At 39.2% G+C, this 23,581-nt stretch overlaps 1 protein-coding gene across 2 annotated transcripts in view; it reads right to left on the minus strand.

Annotated features, from left to right (window-relative positions):
- RECQL (RecQ helicase-like) overlaps positions 1–23,581 on the minus strand; it is a 32,798-nt gene that overhangs the window by 6,851 nt on the left and 2,366 nt on the right. For both annotated transcript variants that reach the window (XM_011955022.1, XM_011955026.1), the window contains exons 4-9: positions 16,167–16,364; positions 14,837–15,016; positions 11,157–11,263; positions 8,038–8,236; positions 1,868–2,034; positions 982–1,063 (exon numbers count right to left, since the gene is read on the minus strand). In XM_011955022.1, coding sequence (XP_011810412.1) covers positions 982–1,063; positions 1,868–2,034; positions 8,038–8,236; positions 11,157–11,263; positions 14,837–15,016; positions 16,167–16,364 — 933 coding nt within the window. The remainder of the gene's footprint in view (positions 1–981; positions 1,064–1,867; positions 2,035–8,037; positions 8,237–11,156; positions 11,264–14,836; positions 15,017–16,166; positions 16,365–23,581) is intronic.

Below are 23,581 nucleotides of genomic sequence, written 5' to 3' on the forward strand. Positions count from 1 at the left end.
GATTAATTTGCATGCAAATTAATTTGGAGAACATTGCATTCAACAAAGTTAAATGGGTGTCTCTATTTTCAGGGATGGTCAGAGCTTCTAGTCTGCTGATATACCCTGTGAATGTCCAGGCAGAATAAATACCTACAACCTTTCTCAAATTTATTTGACCCTAGAACTCCTTTTACCCAGGACACCCATTACTGCCTCCTGAAAATCCATAGAACAGTTTAAAATGCTACTTTTACACAAATTCTTTGCTTCGGTAATATTTGTTTAGTCATCAAACCCAGAAAACCATGTATATATGGTTTACTGGTTATATGGTGACTTTAAACAACACAAATTTATTCTTAACATTTCTGTAGTTTAGATTTAGAAGGGTACTGTGGGTTTCACTGGATCAAAATCACGGTGTCAAGTTCTTCTCACATCACACAATCTAAAATAATCTCCCGATTTTAAGATCAGCTAATGAACAGTCTCAATTCCATGTGCAACTCTAATTTCCTTTCGCCATGTGAGGTAACCTACAGGTTAGGAATTAGGACATGAACAAAGATGTTCATGTCCTAATCTATTCAGTATGTACTACTGGATTTACTTACTGCTTTAATGTGTCCTTTACTATAAGGGAGTATATTTTCTATCCCTTTAGAACATCAGTTGCTTAATCCACTATTTTGTACTCAGTGGATACGTACTAAATATGTGCTGTTGATAATTCATATTAAGTCATCAGGTCTATTCTAAAGCAAGTGTAAATAAGCAAAAATAGATCAGGCAATTTGATGACTCATAATCTATGGCATAAGCAAATGTCACACCCAATTTCTAAGATCAAGTGAATTAATTTTATCACACATTTTCAAGTATCTTCTGCTATACATTTTTTTTTTTTTGGTGTTATTCAGTTATCAGTATAATTCTCAATATAATACGAAGTCACTTTTTGAAAGTTATCTCTGTCTCCAAAGTTGGTTTTTACATTACCTGATTGCCCTTTGTATCTCCCATTAATGAGCTTTACAATATCCTCAATAAAATCTTCAGTATTTGAGGGCTTCTGCCGAACCTAAAAAAAACTTAACTTATTAAAAAGTAAATGAATGAGTACCATCCCAGTGGCTGTCTACTCACAACTTTCAGGATGCAGTTCTTTCATGACCATAGTGTTTTTCTATTACTCTTTCACTTACTCATAGGATTCAACCCATCTGACTCATCTGTTCCTCCTCCCAGACTCTTCTTGATCTTTATTTTTTTAATTTACCAGAGAAGAGCAAGCACAGGAGCAGTGAACAACTTGTAAGGATGAAGACTTTTCTGTTTTGTGATGCTACTTTTATAAAAGCAAACCGTAACATAAATAACTCTTGAATGAAAACTCAGAAAAATATTAAATCTATTCTTAAAAGGGTTTCGAAAGAAAGAAAAGACAGCTGTTAGGTTATTTTTCAAGTTTATCAAGTAAAATCTAAATAGAATTGGCAAATCTTTAATGGCATATTAATACTTCTATTAGTAATTAATTTGAACAGAGATGTTATCAGGGTCCTTAGTATCACTCCATCCTTTCTCTCCATCTTTACACAAAAAAGAACATACAGAAATTTAACAAATATATATAACTTACTCATATATTTTATAAAAAGTCTCACCTAGCAAGAGTGTCTTCCGTTTAATCTAACAAAGGATTATGTAGCAAAAGATACATGAATGAAGCCCTAATTACAGAATCTACTTATAATTACCTCCTAATGTTAAAAGTTTTTGTAAAGTATGTAACTGCTGCTCATGTAAACAAACATAATAAAAAGGTAGATCCTCTCTGTGTAATTCTTCATGAAAGTAATGAATGGACATAAAAATTACATACCTCATAATATAGATTTGGCCTATTAAAAGAAGCTGTAAAAGTAAAACACTTTTCAATGCACAAAATTTTCTGAGCATCCGTCAAAACGTGATTTGTTGCAGTCGCAGTCAGCCCAATTAGTGATGCATTAGGGAACTGCCGCTTTAAGATACCAAGTGCCTTATAATCTGAAAAAACAAATAAAGTAGCCCTTTTTCTATCCTTTAAGAGTTAGAGTAAACTATACCTTTTAACATTATACAGATAATCGATGACTACTATGATCTTATTTCCACAGCTATCTATAGCAGTAAATATGCAGTTCTGTGTTAGCCTCTTTGATGTGCAGGCTTTATTATATTTATTCCAGACATTATTCTTGGTCACAGTGGAATCAAGAGACAGTGGGTATAGCCACAGTGTTTCAATTTATTACAGCTAACAAAAGATAAAACAGGCCATCAGACAAACCCCTGCTACCACCTAGTGTCATCAGACCAAATAAAGCTTGGTAAGGGCAGCACTGCTTTGTATGTAACCTATTTCTCGGAAACCATTCTAGGCTCAAACTTGCTATATGCATCTAAATCCCTAGCTAAACTGTCCTTAATCTCCCTTAAGAACTTGAACTATTTGGGGGAAAGTGAAAAAAATGTGGTAGAAATTGCTTATATGCTAAGTAGAGGACTACTATGAAAACACAGAGGACAGAACAGCTGCTTGAGAAGTGAAGATTTCAAGGAGATAATACTTGAGTTATGTCTTAAGAGAATGAGCAGAAGTTCACTAGGAAGACACGAACATCACGCAGAGGAAACAGCATATACACTGCAAATACACTGGCATGAAAGTATGTTCAGACAACAGCAAGCAGTTCACTGGGGCTGTCACAGAGTCTTGTGGTGGATGGATTTATTGTCCAATCCATGAAGCTGGAAATTACATTTCCCAGAATCTCTTTCCTGTTCCAAGTTAGAGCTGACCCAAAAGAGGAACTTGTGCAAGATTTGGTGGCAGAAGTGAACCAGCTAACATTGCTCCTTCAAGGTCTTTACAAGCAGAGAGGATGATGGACAGATGCAGAAGTGCTCAGCCAGTTCTAGGCCATCCTAGTTCTTTTCCATTCCGCATTCAGCTATTCCTCCCAACTGCAGGTCTTGCCAGTCAACAGCAGACCCACAGAGGCCACAGCTACTCACAGGAAGTAGCTTACCAGAGACCCTTCCACGACCTTCCCTTTAGGGGTCCTCTTTGCCACTGTACATGCCAGCTGCAGATTTCCCTACAGGCTCTGCCTCATCCTCCTGCACCAGTGCTTAGGCATCAATCCGTTACTTTTCTCTAATCTTCCAACTCCCCTCTTCAGACCTTCACTTCCCCAGTTCCTCCCACAATTGTTCAAGATCTACTTCCTACAGTAAAACCGTTATCCCGTAACATTCATTGTGACTCTGCTTCCCTGCCTGAACCCTAACTGACACTGTTATGTAGAAGGCAGGTGAGGAGGCCGAGGCGGGCGGATCACGAGTTCAGGAGATCGAGACCATCCTGGCTAACATGGTGAAACCCTGTCTCTACTAAAAATACAAAAAACTAGCCGGGCGAGGTGGCGGGCGCCTGTAGTCCCAGCTACTTGGGAAGCTGAGGCAGGAGAATGGCATGAACCCGGGAGGCGGGGCTTGCAGTGAGCCGAGATTGCGCCACTGCACTGCAGCCTGGGCGGCAGAGCAAGACTCTGTCTCAAAAAAAAAAGAAAAGCTATGAACAATTCAGCCAGTTGATTCTAAGCTGAGACTTTATCCTATAGGAAATGAGGAGTCATCATGTAATTTTTTTTGAGATGGAGTGTCACTTGGTCACCTAGGCTGGAGTGCAATGGCGTAATTTCGGTTCAGTGGAACCTCCATCTCCTGGATTCAAGCGATTCTCCTGCCTCAGCCTTCTGAGTAACTGGGATTACAGGCATACACCACCACATCTGGCTAATTTTTACATTTTTTGTAGAGATGGGGTTTCACCGTGTTGGCCAGGCTGGTCTTCAACTCCTGACTTCAGGTGATCCACCCGCCCCGGCCTCCCAAAGTGCTGGGATTATAGGCATAAGCCACCAAGCCCAGTCCATCATGTAATTTTTAAAGACGTATGCTTCATAAATCATCTTTTGGTGATAGTGCAAAATATAGACTGGAATAGACAAAATACTGAAGGAAAACCAGTATGGCAGTAACAGACCAGAAAAATAATACAGAATATAAAATAAGACATGACATTAAGGACAAATCATAAAGAGTAAAGAGACATACATGAACCTACAGGTCCTAGTGACTACTGGGATATGCAGGTGGCAGGGAGGAGGGAGAGAGTGCTAGATTTACCCATTCATCAGTAGATAAATGTTGAATACCTTTTTAACTGGGTGCCAAGCACTTCCTTAGGCACTGAAGATAGAGTGATGAACAAGACAAAAATGCTATGCAAATGTGTCTGTAATTCAAGCAAAGAAACAAGACAATACAAAGAGTAAGCCAACAAATATGCCATTAGAGAGTGGTAAGTCAGGCCGGGTGCGGTGGCTCAAGCCTGTAATCCCAGCACTTTGGGAGGCCGAGACGGGCGGATCACGAGGTCAGGAGATTGAGACCATCCTGGCTAACACAGTGAAACCCCGTCTCTACTAAAAACAATACAAAAAACTAGCTGGGCGAGGTGGCAGGCGCCTGTAGTCCCAGCTACTCGGGAGGCTGAGGCAGGAGAATGGCGTAAACCTGGGAGGCGGAGCTTGCAGTGAGCTGAGATCCGGCCACTGCACTCCAGCCTGGGCGACAGAGCGAGACTCCGTCTCAAAAAAAAAAAAAAAAAAAAAAAAAAAAAAAAGAGTGGTAAGTCTCATAATGATAAGCCCAGTATAGCTGGGGCTTAAGAAGTAAGAGAGGAAGAGTAGGAAAGTAGGAAATCAGGTAGACAGATGGAGGCAGATCACCTACTACCCTATGCGCCCCAGTTAAGAACTTTGGGGTTTTATGCTAAGTACACAGTAGCTACCGGCTAGTTTAGGTAGGGAAGTAACATGATTTGATTTATATTTAGAAAATATCACTGGTTGCTCTGTGGAGAATGAACAAAAAGGGTAAGACCGGAATCACAGACTACTTAGGAAGCTATTGCAGTAGACCAGTGGAAGGGAGCTCAACTGTATGTAAGACATAGGTGCACAGACAACATTGAGATTCATTTTAGAGGCAGAGCTGACAACACTGAGTGGTGGACTGGACCTGCAAAGGGAGCATAGAGCAAGGATGGTGTGTCATCCATCATTGTTTTGTCATCTCTAACCCTACCTTCTATACTCTGCTTTGGGATGCTGCACCAAGGACTCTGCACACTACGCGTCAGCTTTGCCTGCTGGCCCTGCATGGAAGACTCCATGGCTGCTTCCTCCCTAACTGCTTCCTGTGGGCTTGCTTGTGTTCCTGTGACTGCCACCCCAGCAAAAGGCTTCTCATCCGTGTAGCAGCACTTCTTTCCTTAAGAGCAACTAAATATAGCTGGCAGTTTTTTCAGCCTTTGGAGAACCAGCTGTATCACAGATGTACCCCACCTCTGGCTCTACCAAGAGACTCCAGCACCAAGGAGCTCAGTTCCACAGGGGCCTCACCTTTAAGTTTCTAAGTCTTATTTGTTCCAATCTTCCTGTTCTCCCAGCCCTACAGGTGGTTGTTGCTTCTTCCAGTTTTTAACTCCATGATATCTTAGTTTTCTTTTTACTTTTTCAGTTATCTATGTAGCTACTTTTTTACCTAGTTCACAATTCTTTATAAAAAAATCCTCTGTGTTCAAATAACTGTCTCCTGACTGGAATCTAAATGATAAAGATAACTGCTACAATTTTGGCTTCAGCAAACATGTGAGTGAGTGGATGACTTTCTAAGACAGAGAAGACTGAAGGGGAAAAGTGCTTGGGAGTAGAGAGGAGAAGGGAGAAAGGAAAGGTGAAGAAAATAAAGTTTTTGGTTAGAATGTCGAGTAGAGTTAGGGGAAAATAGTGACTCCCAGTTGGAAGAAAAAGAGCAGTTCTCTTTGGGGGGAATTTAGTTTTGTTCATGCTAATTTAGATACACATTTCTGATAAACAATTAGGAGTATAAATTTAAAGTTTAGAAGTTAGAAGATTAGGTATGGGAATAATGTTTTACACTTCAGCAGCAGATCCACAGAGACAACATAAGTCACGGTAATACTTAAGCAAGGGTGATAATCGTAAGTGATCGCACCACTTAGGTTGAAAATAGGGCAAGAGTCACAAATCAGGTAACTTCAGTGGCCACCAGGTAACAACCATGTGGCACTATCTGGTCAAGAAAGTGGAGTCCTTAATAGAAAGGAGTATACATCCTGTTTAAGGCATTTAAATCCATTTAAAATATATAAATAAATAAAAACAATGCCCATAATAATTCTGTAGGTAGAGAATGCAGTCTTCGGGCTACAAGCTCACTATCCCTGGAGAAATGTAAGAAAGGGTAAAGACTGAGGTCAGAACCCTAGGGAACACTAATATTTAAAAGAAGACAAAGGAAGACGAGCGAAGGAGGTAATAATGGAAAGGAAGACACTGACCAGCATTACTGTACAGTAACCAAGGGAGTAGCATGTGGCAAGGTGAGAGGTGAATATATAAAATGCTACTGAAGTTAAGTGGGAAGAGGAATGAAGATGAGACCACGTGATGAAGCCACTGGGGGTGGGTCACCGATGACCTGTTTCAATAGTACGGTGGTGGCAGAAGCATATGATTCAATTAGTTCAGAATGGGTTAAAGGTGACAAATGGAGATGGTAAGCTGAGAAGTCTGGTGGTGACAGAAAGAACAGAAAGAGGACAGTAACATTAAAAGGTGCAAAAGATCAGAAGGGTGTTTTAGTTTCTGTTTTTAGGGAGGGGACAAAAGAGACTCAAGGTGAAGGAGTGAGGAACTTGGCAGTGCAAGGTCTTAAGAAGGCAGGAAAGGATGAAACGGGACTGGTCATGGTTACCCTTATAAAGCAGTGGTCTTTTCTGCCTTAACAAAAGAAAACAACAACAACAACAAAGATTACTAATGTTTGAAAGTAGAAAGAGGAGCTGTTCATACCTGATGGCATCTATTTCCTATGAAGCAGAAAGCATCTGCTAAGTAGAAGTTAGGGCCTGAATAGAAAGTTAATGATATGAGACATTTGTTGGAAGGAATGTATAAAGGAGTTGAAATAGGGGCAAGTATAAGGACAGCTGAGGATAATGAAAAGCTGAACGGAGTTATGCAATTTTTTTTTTTTTTTTTGATAATGTTTAGTAGCCAAGCAGCAGGAATAGGGAAAGCGGAAGTCTAGATGAATCCAGCGTCTCAGGCACAACACCTGAAGCAGACTGGCAGAATGACCAGGCAGTCCAGGGCAAACATAACAGAAGTCAGGGGCAACAGCACAGTGTCTGGGCAGGAAAAAGAGTGATTGCTATGTAGGGACAGGAGCTTGGATAAATAAGCAGGGAGTAAAAGAGGGATCCAGCAAATCCTAATGAGTGTGAAAAGCTTCAGAAGGAAAAGAAGTTGAAGCCAGGGAGTCGGATTTTTGACTTTAAGATTTTTTTGCATATAACAATTCTGAGTAACTTACTTTAGGCTATGACTATAGGATTAGGTGGTGGGGTGAAGAAAAAGGTCACTAAAATATCTCATCAAAGTTTAATGCCAAGGAGTTGCAGGTGGGTGCTAAAAAGACCCCCAGAATGATGACTAAAGATGACAACTTTGAAACAGATGCAAATTCTTCAACAAATGTGAAGGAATACCTAGATGTCATAAATGCCAAAAAGATGTCCACTATTGGCTAGTAAACATCTGTGTCCATATTTGTCCATAATTGACAAAGGCAATTAAACTACAGACTACAGAGGGGAATGAAACTAAAGATTCTGCTTCTCAGTCCTCCTCATAATGAGGCAAGATAAAATGAGTAATACAGGTTGATCATCCCAAATTCAAAAAAATCCAAACTTTAAAACCCTTTTGGTTCCAAGCATTCTGGATAAGGGATATTCAATGTGTAACTACTTGAGGCTGATTTTAATAGAAGCCGAGATTTCCATCATGCCAAGCTGAGTAAGGACACGGTCTATGACATCAAAAAGCTTTCTAGATAAAACATACATACCAGGTCTGAAATCATGTCCCCACTGACTACAGCAGTGAACTTCATCCACAGCAATTCGAGTGAATCTCCTTGCTTCATAGGCTTTCTCTAGTCTTGACATAAACATTTTGCTTTTTGCAATTTTCTCTGGAGTCACATAAATCAGCTTTAACTCGGAGTTTTTATTTACCATTTCAGCATGAACCCATTTAACATGCTCCTATTAAAAGAAAAAACAGACACAATGATAGTAAAACTAAGCTGGCAGACTGAAATACTAGGTGGTAAATGAAAACGTTCATTTCTCCAAAGCAATAATAGACTTCGGCTCTTCTAGGAGCAGATGTTTGGTTCATTAAAACTGAAACCATGTCCCAGTACTAAACATCATGGCAGCTGTGTAAATAGCATTCTAGTTATTTACTAACATCTACATTGTTGACGATTAAAAAAAAACTCACTTGACAAAAAAGAACAAAAAAAATGAACATGAACAGATAGTCCAATGAAGAGCATTTATTCTATAAAGGGATAATTCTAAATTGTTCATAATATATTCTAAAATGTGAGCTAGATGCAATTGTTATGGTTATAAAGGTGGGTTTTATTAATTTTAACATTTATAATCCCTTTATGTATGTGAACAAAATTTATTATTTATTAACTTCTTAAATGATGCCATCAAATCTTTTAATCTCTTTATTTAAACATAAAGACCATGGGGTTTCACAAAGTATCACTCATTAAATTAAGATAATAATAAATCTTAAAAGCTAACATTTACTAGCTTCTTAGTACTCTAATTCAATTCTATATAATACTTAGCACATTAGATGTCATTTTTTTCCTTCTAACCTAAAGAGGACCAAAAAAGTATAAAAACATGCCGGTGAATGGGATAGAAAGAGACAATCAAACTGCTTTCATCATCCCAGCAAAGCAGTTTGTTAATTCCTAGATATATTCTAGGATATAGATGTTCTTTTTTTCTCTCTCCAACTTTTCAAGCGGTAGGGATATATCATGAACTTGTAATTATCTGCAACTTTCTAAACTGCCTTCTATTACTATTATGTTCTTTTTCAATTTTAAGAAAGTACATTATTAGAAGGCAGTTTTCTCCACAGATTGATTTTGGTGAATGAAGGAGCAGTTATAATAGAATGACATGGAGTTTAAATAAAACAAAAATATATGGGTAAACTAAAGGAAGCAGGGCTTCTTAGAGGTATGGCTGACTCTAGGTCTGCGCAGGAAACGCATAAAATGAACATGGATTATCTTACTGCAAAAGAAAGCAAGGAGCAGAAGCCATGGGGTTAAGAGAAAAGATTCAGGAACCAACTTAAAGAGGCTCTCACTGCCCAAGGCCAGGACTATTTCAGCATTACATATATACATATTTCTATGATTCCAAAGGTGAATGATATTATATCTCAAAATTTGTAAGTTTATAGTGATACTTGGGGGGAAAAATACCTTAAAAATCTTGTTGACCACCTTAGAAGAATGCTAGAAAACCAACTCTTTCTGAAAACTGGTAAAGAAGGGGGAAAAAAAATCAAGCATTTTCATCGTGCAGAGTTAATGAGGAAGAGGTTCATTTTTGTAGAAAAAGTGTAGCTAATATGAAGAGTGACAGAATTAGGTATCACCATTTTGCACCTCCCTAATGAAATCATGGCTCTCACGGTGCCACTCAGTGGCTGGTAAAACCATTAGATGAAAAGCTGATAACCAGAGATCAGGCAGACACCACTTGAACCCACTGATGCTTAGCATCACAAAAAGATAACCAGGTACTATGTACCACTTGAGTGATACCACAGTAAGTATACTCTTGCAAAAAACAAAACAAAACAAAAGTTAAAGAAAAAAGAAAAATTCCAAATACAATCAGGCTTTTAGATCTAACAGGATCCAGTTACCTATGTAACAAACCTGCACATCTTGTACGGGTACCCCAGAACTGAAAAGAAAGAAAGAGAGAGAGAGAGAGAGAGAGAGAAGAAAAGAAAAAGAAAAGAAAAAAGAAAAGAAAAGACCACAAGGATGCAATCAGGAAAATGTAGAAAGATACAGGACCATTAATGTGGTTTCTTCAACAAAGAATTTGCATGGGAAATACAAAAGAGATAAAGGGAACCTATGGGTATATCAACCAAATACAATACAATGCATGAATATTATCTGAACTATATTTACAAAAAGAAAACATAAAAATGAGACAGAAATCTGAATTTTTTGTAATTCTAAAGAATTGATATTAAAGTTTTTAGATGTGATGATGGCATAGCACTTTTCTTTGAAGTTAGAGATACATACTGAAGAATTTACAATTAAAATATGATGTCTGGAATTTGTTCTGAATAAATAAACTAAGGGGAAGGGGGTAGGGAAAACTGGAGGTATGTAGACTAAAAAAAAGATTAGCCATATATTGGTAACTGTTGAAGGGGGAAATGGCTACATGGCAGTTTTTATGCTATTCTCTCTCCTTTTGAAGATTTCAATAATATTCTTTTTTAAAAAGAATAGCTGGGAAATGCTTTATTCTACAGATGACGGTAAAAGAGTCCATCCCTAAATAGAAGAAATTCCACAGGTATAGGGTAACTTCTTAGTAATTCATATTTCATATTTAATTACACTGCATAATTAGAAATTCTCCCTTTACTATTTTAAAATAGATAATACGAAACAGGTCAGCAAATGTTTCCTGTAAAGTACCAGACAAAAATACTAGGTTTTGTGGGCTATAAGGTCTCTATCACAACTACTCCACTCTGCCATTATGCTGTAAAAGCAGCCACAGACAACATGTAAACAAATGAGCATGGTGGTGTTTCAATAAAACTTTATTTATGGATACTGAAACTTGAACTGCAAATAATTTTCACATTTCACAAAATACTTGTTTTAATTTTTTTTTAGCCATTTAAAAATATAAAAACTATCCTTAATTCATGGGACATACAAAAATAGACAGTGGGCCAGAACTGGCCAAGAGCAGTAGTTTGCAACTCCTGATATAAATAGTTAACAGTTTATAATTTTATAAGCAACTCAACTGCAGGTAAAGCTCCTACTTCAGTGAATAGTTTATATTAAAAAAAAAAAAAAAAGCCACTAAAACATACCTTAGAACTTGAAGCATTTAACATGGTTGCTGAAATTCCTAACTGTTTTAAAACCATTAATTGGTCTTCCATAAGAGAGATCAATGGGCAAATGACGAGTGTAAAACCTAAAAGAGAAAAAAAAAAAAAAAAATCTACCTTAAACTTTACACCACCCTCAGAATCAGTTGCAAACCATTCACCTTCTTTTTTTTTTTTAGAGATGGAAACTCGCTCTGTTGCCCAGGCTAGAGTACAGTAGTGCGATCTTGGCTCATTGCAACTTCCGCCTCCGTGGTTCAAGCAATTCTCCTGCCTCAGCCTCCCGAGTAGCTAGGAGTACAGGCAACCACCGCCATGCCTGGCTAATTTCTTTTGTATTTTAGTAGAGACATGGTTTCACTGTGTTGTCCAAGCTGGTCTCGAACTCCTGAGCTCAGGCAATCCACCCACTTTGGCCTCCCAAAGTGCTAGGATTATAGGCATGAGCTACCGCTCACAGCCCATTCACCTTATTAACTTGTGGGCACCGCCCATTAATTCAGATTAATTTCTAATGTAGCTTTAGTAAAGCTTACTTACTTCTTACTCTCATTAATTAGATATGAATAAATGACCCAACAACGTAACTATAAGCCAAATAAACAAACATACAACTAAACAGAACTCTATCCTTATAAAAATAAAGACAGATGTTAACATTTCAAATGTTTAATTTGCTATCATTTTAAATAATCACTAATGGTAATTTCAGTAAGGTAACATATCAGTTCAAACACTAAACACTTTCATTAGGGAAAAATTACTACAAAGCTTTCCCAAAAAAACAGTAGTGTGTATAATTAAACATGATAGTTGCATGAGCATTCTTTTACTTTTTATACAAGATTAATTTATGCTGAGTAGAAATCAGTGAACAGTTTACTGTCTGAATGAAGTTATGGTAATATGCCCCCTTCCTTATAATTGAAACTGTTTAAAGTACAAAAGCTGTTCTACAGTTAAAATCATATGGCTTTACGTTTCTGTAGTTCGTTTCTTACGACAACCTTTGGCAGAGTGCAGACGTGTTTAAAAAACATAATCAAATTAAGATCTTATTAGTGATTTTGCCCAGTCAGTTATTCTCTCTCCTATTATTTTCACTTTTCCTGACTAGCACCTACTCATTACATTTAAACATGGTCAAGTCTCTCTCATCTTGGAAAACACCCACTATGGTCTGAATGTTGGTATCCCCAAGGAAGTGATTAAGTAATGAGGGCTCTGCTTTCATAAGTGGGATTGATGCCATTTTACAAGAAGTTGAAGTGAGTGCCCTTTCTTTGCCACCATGTGAGGGTGCAGCAAGAAGGTGCCATCTATGAGAAACACCCCATCTCTAAACACCAAAATCTATTAGCATCTTGATCTTGGACTTCCCAGCCTCCAGAGCTGCAAGCAGTAAACTTCTATTGTTTGTTAATTAACTGATATAAAGCATTCTGTTATAGCAGCTGGAATAGACTAAGATAACACCTAATTTATGGCCCCCTCTCTTCTTCCCTTCATAGCCATTCTTTTCCAAAGAGCATCCCACACTCACCAGTTCCACTTCCTCAACTCCTACTCACTTCAAACCACTGCTATTTGGTCTCCACCCAGCCATTTCAATAAAATTGCTCTAGCTAAGGTCCTTTGTCATTAAACTCATTTAAACTTAATCCTTATCATATTTGACATTTTGCTAACAGACATCACTATTAACCACTCCCTCATTCAAAAACACCCTTCCCTAGGCTTCTAGTAACACCATACAATCCTGGTTATCCTATATGTTGCTACTCTTTCTCAGCCTTGTCTGCAAGCCCTCTTTCTGTTTATCCCTAAACTCTTGGTGTTCTGGTTTCTGTTCTAGGCCTTCTTCTCTTCTTATGCTGCTCTGTAATTCATTCCAATGGCTTCAGTGCCATCTCCATACTAACAATCTCCAACTCAGACCTCTAACATCAGGCTTTAGAAACAAACATCCTCCTACTCAGGACAATTTCATCTGGATGTCTTAAAGGCATCATAAATTCAGCATGTCCCAAATAAGTTCATCATCTTCCTTCTCTCCATTCCCAAGAGTTCTTTCTCCAATGTACCCCATTTCAGTGAAGAACCTCACCATTGTCCAAGCCTAAAATTTGAGCATCATTCTTGACTATTCTTTCTCCTTTCCCCACAGGCAATAAATACCAAGTCCCACTGAATCTATCTTCCAGATGTATCTGGAATTCATTTAACTGCTAGAATTATCCTTCTAAACCATGAAATAATGAGTCTCTTACCTGTGTAAAACCCTTGAATGGCTTCCTGCTAAAATAAGGAAAAGTTTTTAAAAATAAGACTCTTTCCACGTGTCTTACCACTGACTGCCACATAGGAATTCCTCTAGGTTACTGAATACATCATAATGTGAATGTTCTCTCTTGCTTTTGGATCTCACACATGTTGCTTTTCTGAATGAACACCCTTCCTTCCCTGTCCCTTCTGCCTACTTACCCTTCAACTTTTAGCTTAAACACCACTCCCTCAGAACAGTTTTCCCTGACAGCCCCTAGACTAGATCTTTGTACAGTCTTAATTCCCTATTAAAACCTGTATCCCAAAATTGTTATTGCAATTGCTTACAATTACCCGTATTCTCTAAACCAGGGATCAACAAAGTAAGGGCTGGTTGCCTATTTTTGTAAATTATTTTAATGGAACACAGCTACACCCATGTGTTTACACGTTACCTGTGGCTGCTTTTGTGCTAGAATGGCAGGGTTGAAGAGTTGCCAAGGAGACCATATGGACCACAAGCCTATATTATTTACTATCTACCCTTTCAAGAAAAAGCTCGCTGACCCCTTGCTACTCCCCAATCAGTAATATCAGTAGCACCGGCGAACTTGTTAGAAATGCAGGGTCTTTGGTCTCACATAAAATCAGAATCTGCACGTAATCAAATCCTCAGGCGATTCTTATGTACACTAATGTCTGAGAAAGTGCTACTCCACACTATGAGTTCTGTGAAAACTAAGACCACGCCCATTTTGCTCACTACTCTACCTCCCAGCACCTAACACCATGGCAGACACTCAGTGAAGATCTGGGACTAGAATTCAGGTCTACTGATTCTTCTTCTAGAGCTGCTTCTCCTACAACATTTTTGGGGGTTTTTGCCCGTTTTATTTTCTGTTCTAGTGTTCTATAGTGCTGTAGGGTGAATATGATTAACAATAATTTAGTATAGGGTTTTGAAAAGCTTAGAAGAGAAGATTTTGAATGTTCAGTGCAATATGTTTTTAAATTTATGTTTCAGGAACCAGATAAAAGGATTAATCTCAGAAGTTTTAAAAATTCCCCCTTTAGGGAGAGAGGAGGGCAAGGGTTGAAAAACTACCTATCAGGTACTGTGTTGACTACTTGGATGACAGATCATTAGAAGTCCAAAGCTCAGCATCACACAATATACTCATGTAACAAACCTGCACATATACCCTGAACCTAAAATAAAAAATAAGTAAATTCCCCCTTTGAGTGAAACTTTAAATTTCTATTACTATAGAAGAAATCAAAAAATGCACTTGATTTTTACATATGTATGATTAGAAATTATTTTTTAAAAGAATTTAAAATGTATGATGACAAAGCACTTCTTCAACTCAAAATTAATTTTTATTAGTACATACCATCTGAACATAATGCTGGTAACTGGTAACATAAGCTCTTTCCACCTCCTGTAGGCATAACAAGAAATACCTCCTTTCCAGCCATTGTTACGTTAATAGTTTCAAGCTGAAGTGGTCTGAACTTCTGCAGTTTAAAGACATTTTGCAGAACATCTTTAACTTTACCAGACCATGGAAAATCTAGAAAAAGAAAGATAAGAATCAGACAAACATATAAGACTATTATAGAAGTTTGATAAGAATGAGACAAACATATATAAGACCTCTAATACTTATAGAGCATTAAACTTTTATGATAATAATTTTGAGATTAACTCACTAGCTAAGCAAAAACAAATTAAATGATGTGTTATAAGACACAGTAGGCATGCTGGCTCATGCCTATGCTCCCAACAGTTTTGGGAGGCCAAGGCAGGAGGATTACTTGAGCTCAAGAGTTCGAGACCAGTCTGAGCTCAAGTGATAGCAAGACTCTGTCCCTATAAAAAATTTTTAAAACTAGCCGGGTGTGGTGCTGTGCACCTGTAGTCCCACTTACTAGGGAGGCTGAGGAGGGAGGATTGCTTGAGGCTGGGACTTTGAGGCTGCAGTGAGTTGTGGTTGTGCCACTGTACTCCAGCCTGGGGAACAAAGCCAGACCCTATCTCAAAAAAGACTCTATCTCAAAAAAAAAAAAAAAAGTAATGAATGTAAAAATTTGCCAGTTGAGAATTAACTCACACAAGAGAGGAAGGTGTTTGATCAGGTATTTGAAAAATAGTCTCAATGTTGATCAGAGAATTCACAGCATCATCAAATACTCAAATATCAGGAACAAAGTGAACAATTTTCTGGAATTTTTGGTGAAAATATCTTGTTTAGACATGAATCATTGAAAAGCAACATCCACAAAAACCACAATTCCTTCTAGAGTTATTCTATTATAACTATCCTATTATAGTATCCTATTTATAATTGATAAACATGATGTTGGATAAGATCTTGGATCATGAAAGGTTTGTTCACTAGGGCAGGAAAATGATCTAAACTTGGGCAAGGAGTTTGAATTTTTTTTTTCTTGTTTGTTAATGTAGGTAAAGTAAGTATCTCATTTTCTAAGCATGATCGATGTTGCTAGAACAATCATTGGAAAAAAATGTCTGAATAATAAAAGCTTAATTTAAAGACTACAGAACATAGGGAAAGAATGATCCACCTGCAAGTTTTCCATTCCACTGGAGAAAGGGCCAGTTTCACCTCTAAGCCTACTGGAAAGCACTGACCCAGCAAGAATTCATTCTAGCTTTTTAAAAAATGAGAAGAAACAAAACTAGCAAAAAGAAAAGTTAACCTTCTTTATTCCAAGCGACAGGTGAAGAATCATGTTCGTTGCTTGCCCCGGCATCAGAATCCTCCAAACACTGCTTTATTTTCTTTGTTAGGACTTTTTTTTTCTGAATAAGCTCTTGTTGCCTTTCCGTTAGTTCTTGAATTTGAATTTCTACTGCATGTAGCTCGCTGGTTATAGAATCCAGTTCCTCAGTCAGAGCTATGGGAGGCAGCGGGGGATACAATGATTAGACAGAGTAAATTACAACTTTAGGTTTCCAGATTGATTTTTGGGTGTTCCCCACCATATCAATTACAGATGAACTTGAAGTAGGATAGCAGAATGGTTAAGAGCATGTTTTTGAGTCATACAGACCTGAGTTAAATCTCAGGTCTTCCTTTTACCTGCTGAGTGCCCTCAGGCAAGATGCCTACCTGCATCCCCATTTCCCTTCCTGTAAAATGAGGATAACATCTAACTTTCATCGTATTTTTATAAAGAGCTAGTGAGATAATATATTAAGAGTTCTAGACACAGTACCTGGTACACAGTCAAATATTTAATACATGATAATTTTTTTATTATGTTGTAGAGAAGTGGTCTAACAATCTCCTAAGTCATTTAAGTAAAACAGACTTTGAAGCAAAAGGAAGCTAATTCCCTAATTACTTTGCTAGTACTTTATTGAAGGCATTCCTATTTGGGCTCATTTGATGGTTGATAAGGAGTAGGTAACTATAAACAAGAGGATGTAGTAAGTAAGAGAAATCAAGTGTAGTATTCGAATTGGCATTTTATCTCATTTGTAACTAATTTATAAAGAAACCTCAGGGTATGATTCTAATCAATCTAAGTATTAAAGTCAAAAAGTGAGATGTTTTTCGATACCACATCAATGGAAGCTAGAAAAATCTTAGACGTTCTTGGTGCGTTCTCATATACCTGCCTGCATTAATCAGTATACCAGTTTAATGTGTCCCTTCATGAGATAAAATTTATGGTTGTGATTTAAAGTAGGATGTTGGGGTGCCTTTTCATTGTACCAATTGCCATCATCCCTTGCATCAACCCTTCCCTACACGACTTTGGGTTAAGTTTGGCCACAAGTGAACTCTGCATGAGATTTAGAAGGCAGAAATAAAGCAGCAGCCAGTTTTACACTGGGATGGTTGGCCTAAGGCCAGGTGCTTCTGCAACTCACTCATGAGGTTAGCAATCTGCTACCTCACTTTGTTGATGTGGGGCAGAAACCAGCTCCCCCAGCTCCTGCTAAATCTTCTCGGTGGAGCAACTTGGCCCACAGCTTCTTTGGCTTCTTGGTCATGTTGCTGAGCAACCCTCTGTGACAAGAACACTAGCTTTTCAGCAGGACACCAGCATCCTAACTTTGTCCTCATGAGTTTCAACTTATCCTTGCAGCTTCCAGCTCATCCATACCCTCCCACACTTCACACCCATCTTCCTTTCTCACTGCTGGTACTGCTGACTTCAGGACCAGAAGCTGACTCAGGGATAGCCGCTTAACCAGCTCCCATGATCACATAAGGTTTAATCCCCATAATAAAACTTACAGCACTCATAATGGTTCGGCATATCTGATTGAACCCTAACCAATACAGAATTTTGATCCACAAGAACAGAAACTTAATAGGTTCTCTGAATTGCTTCTGGGCCACATAGAATTGGTTTTCTGATCTGATTAGATTTCAAGGCATTAATAACCCTGTTTCCACTGATAAAGGGAACATAACTGTTCTATGTCACCACGCAGTGAAAAAAGTTATTTAAATTATCATCCATAGACACCAGTAGATAAATACTAGAGAAGGCAAGGCTGTGGGTGACAAAGTGTTTGCTGTTACAAACGTTTTGGTGAGAATAATGGGGTTGACTGGTTGCTTCTAAGTGTGTGAAGAACTCAGGGGAAAAATGTAGGATCTGCATTAAGGGACCTCAAAGTTTCTATGACTGTCCTTAAAAAAACCTTATCCCCTATAGGTACAGGGCCAATATTTTGGAAAAAAAGCTGTAAGTCTAAATCCTGCAGATGGCGGAATATCAGTACAAACTGAATTATCAACCTTGCAGGGACTCTTACTATAAAGTCAGCACACTGGCTGGGAAGGAGACTCTGAAATTTGGAGGGGAACATAAGGGCAGACTCCAATGAAGCAGGTTATCTTAAACCACTAAATTATGCCAAGTCTCTTCTACCCTGCCTCCCCTTTCTGAAACAATGTCCTCCTAACTGAAGTCTCCACAATGGTCCTTGTTGCCTTGTATGGGACTGCTAATCCTCCTAAGAATCAGCCTCTACCATCTTTCAGTGCTTTAAGATCCAGGAAGTCCTAGAGAATAAAACACAAAGATGTAACCCGTCGAAAGACATGATATGCACCAAAAGAGCTGCATGTGCCAAAACATATCAACAGAAACTGTGTTCATCCATTTTGCATTGATATAAAGGCATATCCGAGGCTGGGTAATTTATAAAAGAAAATAAGTTTGTTTTCCTTATGGTTCTGTAGGCTATACAAGGAGCATAGTGCTGGCATAGCTTCTTGTGAAGACCTCAGGAAGCTTTCCAATCATGACAGAAGGCAAAGGGGGGCAGGTATGTCACACAGTGGGAGATGGAGCAAGAGAGAGAGGAGGCAGTGCTAGCCTCCTTTTAACAACCAGCTCTCGCGTGAACTAACAGAGCAAGAACTCACTCATTACCATGAGGAGGGCACCAAGCCATTCATGAGGGATCCTGCTCCATGACCCAAACACCTCCCACTAGGCCCACCTCCAACACTGGAGGTCACATTTCAACATGAGATTAGGAGGAGACACATATCCAAACTGCATCAGAAACCTAGAGAATGTATATGGGAATAGATCATAAAGTACTGAAACAGAGTTTATGGAATACAATGTTGAATTAAGCTAAGCTTATTGATATGGGTTCACTAAGAAATTCTGGATTTCATGTTCTACATAGTGGCCAGGAGTGGCTGTAGTAATTTGCTTGGCTCATTGCCTGAAACCTGGCCTCAAAGATGAATGTCAGAAAACTAGGATGGAATAAAACAGGTGTAGCGTCCAGTGAGGCTGGACTTCTGGAATTTCCTGGGTATGCTCTAAAGGAAGGTATTCAGAGGCTTAGAGAGATAGTAGTGCCAGAGTGGGTGATCAAATGGATTGATCATCCACTCCCTTGCTGTCCCCTAGAAGAATCCAGAGTCTCCTTTCACCAAGACGGTGAAAAATACAGTCATGAGGGGAGCCCCAGCATCAGCAGAGCTCTTCAGGGATGCTGGGGCTCCCCTGGCTGTTCTCTGTAAGCTAGGAATGACAGTGGGAAATACCATCTTCCAAGTAGACTACCTGATTCAATGACAATGATGGATTCCAAGGTATGGGAGCTGAACAGCGGCAATTGAATTTATGACCAAAAACAAAGTGGATGGGGTTGCCACGAAAGGCAACAGAGCTGAGGCAGCAATCAGAATAGTCTGACCCACACGATCTTGGATTGGCTAGTTGACTCTGATGTCCCTGAAATGGAGATTACTTGATTTGTATATGTAGAATAAAAAGCTCTGATTCTGGTAAACAGAACCAGAAACACCACAACACAGCGACCATCCTTCGACCAATTTCCAGAATTGAACCAACTTATAGAACCAGAGGCCCTTGAATAAGGCAGAGATTGGAGCCCCTTGGGGAAGGACTCTACCACACAACTAAAAATATATGTAATGAATCTTCCTACTAATCCTCACTAGAGAAGTTTATTAAGGTAACTGTGCATTAGAAAAAGAGACACCACTTCTCAGAAACTACTGGACATTAGCTGTGAACTGATGCTAATTCTTAGAAAACCAAAATGCCACAGTGATCCACCAGTCAGAGTAAAAACTCAACTTAAGTGAGGTAATCAATGCAGTTTTGGTTGCCAGAGATTTAAAAGGTAGAAATAAAGCAATAGCCATATTTTCTGTATTTAAGAAAGTCAGTGTAAGGGCAGGCTGGTGATCTCATTGGCATGGGAGAGGAGCAGGCTCATGTCCAGCGGCTGCTAGTGATATACAGCAGAACTTCTAATCTGCTACGTGATTGTTTCCTCAGTTCCAGAATGTATACCGAGAACAGATATATTCAGCAAGTGGCAGAATCCACACATTGGTCTCCTGGCCCATAATTAAGGATTATCATTACAGGAAAAGTCAAGTGGAAGCCAGCAAAACTGCCTTTACCAACCAATACAGCAAACCAAAAATATTACTGCCTACATCAAGGGCTTGAAAGATGTAAGGATAATGACAACTTCCACATTGCATTCAGCTCACCTATATGGTGTATGCAGAAGACAATGGATTGTGGAGATTGAGAGTGAATTATGGCAAAATTAATAAAGCTGTGGCTCCAACAGCAGCCACTGTTCCTGCTGTAATTTCATTAATGAGACAGAGCACATACCCTGGCATCTGGCTTCAGCTATTGATCTGTTGAATGTTTTATTCTCCATACCTATGTACCTTTTATTACAGCAGAGGGAAATAGTATAGCACAGTAAAAGCAGTTTGCTGAGCCAGCGATGTATCTTTACTCTCCCACCTCAGAGCTGTATCTACTCTCTAGCCCTAATCTAGTCTGCAGGGATCCTGCTTGCCTTTTCATTTCACTAGACATTACACTCGCTCTCTGCATTGATGATATCATGCTTGCCTGACCTGCTGAGCAAGAAGCAGCAGTAGCAGCTACTACAGACAAATTGCTAAGAGAGACTCTTGCCAGAGGATATAAGATAAATCCCATAAAAATTCAGAGGCCTGAATTTTTCTCACCTTGGTGAGAGTCAAAGGGTATGGGGCATGTTGAGCTATGTCTTCTAAAGTGAAGGCTAAGTTTCGACATCTGGCCCCTCCTATTACTAAGAGAGCGGCACAGAGCCTAATGGACTACTTGGATTTGGGAGGCAACATACACCTAATTTACCAAGTAACCCCAAAACTTGCCTGTTTGGAGTAGGACCTCGAACAAGAGGTAATGCCATGATACAATCTTCTCTTACCATTGCGCCATATGACCCAACAGATTTGATGGTGCTGTAAGTTCGTGATGAATGGGGGTGTTATATGACACCTTTGGCCTATAGATGAGTCACAACAAAGATGATTAGGATTTTGGAGCAAAGCTTAGAGAACTCTTACCCTTTTGGAAACAATCTCTGGGTTGCTCCCGGGTCTTACAAGAGACTAAGTGACTATGTGACCCGTGCTGCCTATCATCAACCAGGTGTCATCTGACTGATCAATTCATATGGCAGACCTCCATCATCACAATGGAGCTGGTATATGCCAAAGGGAGCAGGTTCTAAGTGAAGGCATGAACAAGAAGTCCGAATGCCCATGCAGCATGCTCCTCTTTGCCTCCTCCTCCTCAACCTGCACCTATGACCTCATGGCGGGATCCCCTGTAACTAAGGAAGAAACAAAATGCAGGCCTAATTTGTAAAAGAATCTGCATGATATATTGTCACCACCTGAAAGTGAACAATTAACGCACTCTAGCGTCTCTCCAGAGCGGCCCTGAAAAACACTGGAGATGGCAAATCCTCCCCGTCAGCAGTAAGCAGTGCACATAGTTATTCACTTTGCCAGAGGAATACATCCACAGTATCATAGGCAATGGTTAATGATTAGCAGGATGGTTAGCAACCTGGAAGGCAGCAAATAGGAAAACTGGTGGCAGTGAGGTCTGAGAAAGAGATGTATGTATAGACCTCTCTGAATGGTCAGTGTGAAGGTATTTGAGTCCCATGTTAATGCTCACTAAAAACCACCTCCACAAAGGATAATCATAATTAATCAGGTAGACCAGATGACCTGGACATGGACCACACCTGTCCTTGCACAACGAAGTCAAGATCAAAGTGCCTTCTGCAACATGGACTGCCACTCACAAAGACCCATCTGACTACATCCATAGCTAAGTGCCCAACCTGCAAACAGCTCATATCAACCTTGAGTTCCAATGGAGGCACCATTCTCTGTGGGGACAGTCAGATGCTTGATGGCAAAGTGACTGCATTGGAACCGTCTATAATGAAAGGCAGCACTTTGTTCTCACTGACACAGATGCTTACTCTGGATATGAATTTACCATCCCTGCCTGCAGTACTCTATCATGTCCACCATCCATGAATTCAGGGAATTCCTACTGACTGTCATCGTATTCCCCACCAAATTACTTCTGACCAAAGAACTCATTTATAGCAAACGAAGCACAACAGAAGGCTCATGTTTAAGAAATTAACTGGTCTAACTATGTTCCCCAATACCCTGAAGCAGCTGGCCTGAAGAAATAATGGAGTGGCATTTTGCAGACTCAATTATGCTGCCGGCTGGTTATCAGTACTTTAAAGACTGGACTAGTAGCCTCCAGGATATGGCATGCTATACATGAGTGAATAGTGCTGTTTCTCCCATTACCACAATTCACGGGAATCAGGGGTGGAAATGGGAGTGGAGCCTTACCCTTAGTGATTCACTAGTGAAATTTTTGCTTCCCATCCTTGAAACATCAGACTCTTGCTGGCCTAGAGGTCTTAGTTACCAAGACAGAAATGCTTGTACCAGGGGAAAAAACAGTAGCTCCATTAAACTGGAAGTTGACTGCTACTTGGCCACTTTGGGTTCCTCATGCCAACAAATGAACAGGCAAAGAAGGGGATTACTGTATTGGCTGGGGTAAGTGATCCTGACTACTAAGGGGAAATCAGACAGCTGCCACACTACAGGGATAAGGAGGAGTATGTCTGGAAAGCAGAAGATCCTCTAGGGCACCTCTCAGTATTCCCTTATCTTGTGATTAAAATTAATTGAAAACTATAATAACTAAATATAGGAAACTACCAAGGCAAGTAGTCCCCACCAAGCAAAGACCCATTATCAACTGAGAACCAAGGAATATGGAATGGGGAGTTGAAGAAGGCAGTTGTAAAGTACAAGCTATGACCACAGGACCAATTGAAAAACAAGAACTCTAAAAGCTGTAAGCCATTCTTCCTTTTTAACATTTGTATCTAAACCAAGTTGGGGTTTTTCCTTTTATTTGGTCCTTCTCCGATACATTACAGTATTACCAAGGAGAACATGATTCAGCAAGAAGAGAAATGAGCATCACCCAAAGACAAATAAAGATAATTTGTACCTGCTCTTTTGGAGAAGGAGTCAGTATATACTCAGCTGTAAGAGAAATAGGCAAAAGAATGATTCTGCTATTGCCTTTATTTTGGACACAAATAAGGTAAAAATTAGACACCAAAGGACAAATGTTGTATGACTCCATTTATATGAGGTACCTAAAATAGTCAAGAAACAGAAAGTAGAATAGTGGCTATCAGGGATTAGGAGAAGAGAAGTAATGGAAAGTTATGAATTAAT

This window comes from Colobus angolensis, unplaced genomic scaffold (genome assembly GCF_000951035.1).
Source record: "Colobus angolensis palliatus isolate OR3802 unplaced genomic scaffold, Cang.pa_1.0 Scaffold11, whole genome shotgun sequence".
Lineage (NCBI taxonomy): Eukaryota > Metazoa > Chordata > Mammalia > Primates > Cercopithecidae > Colobus > Colobus angolensis.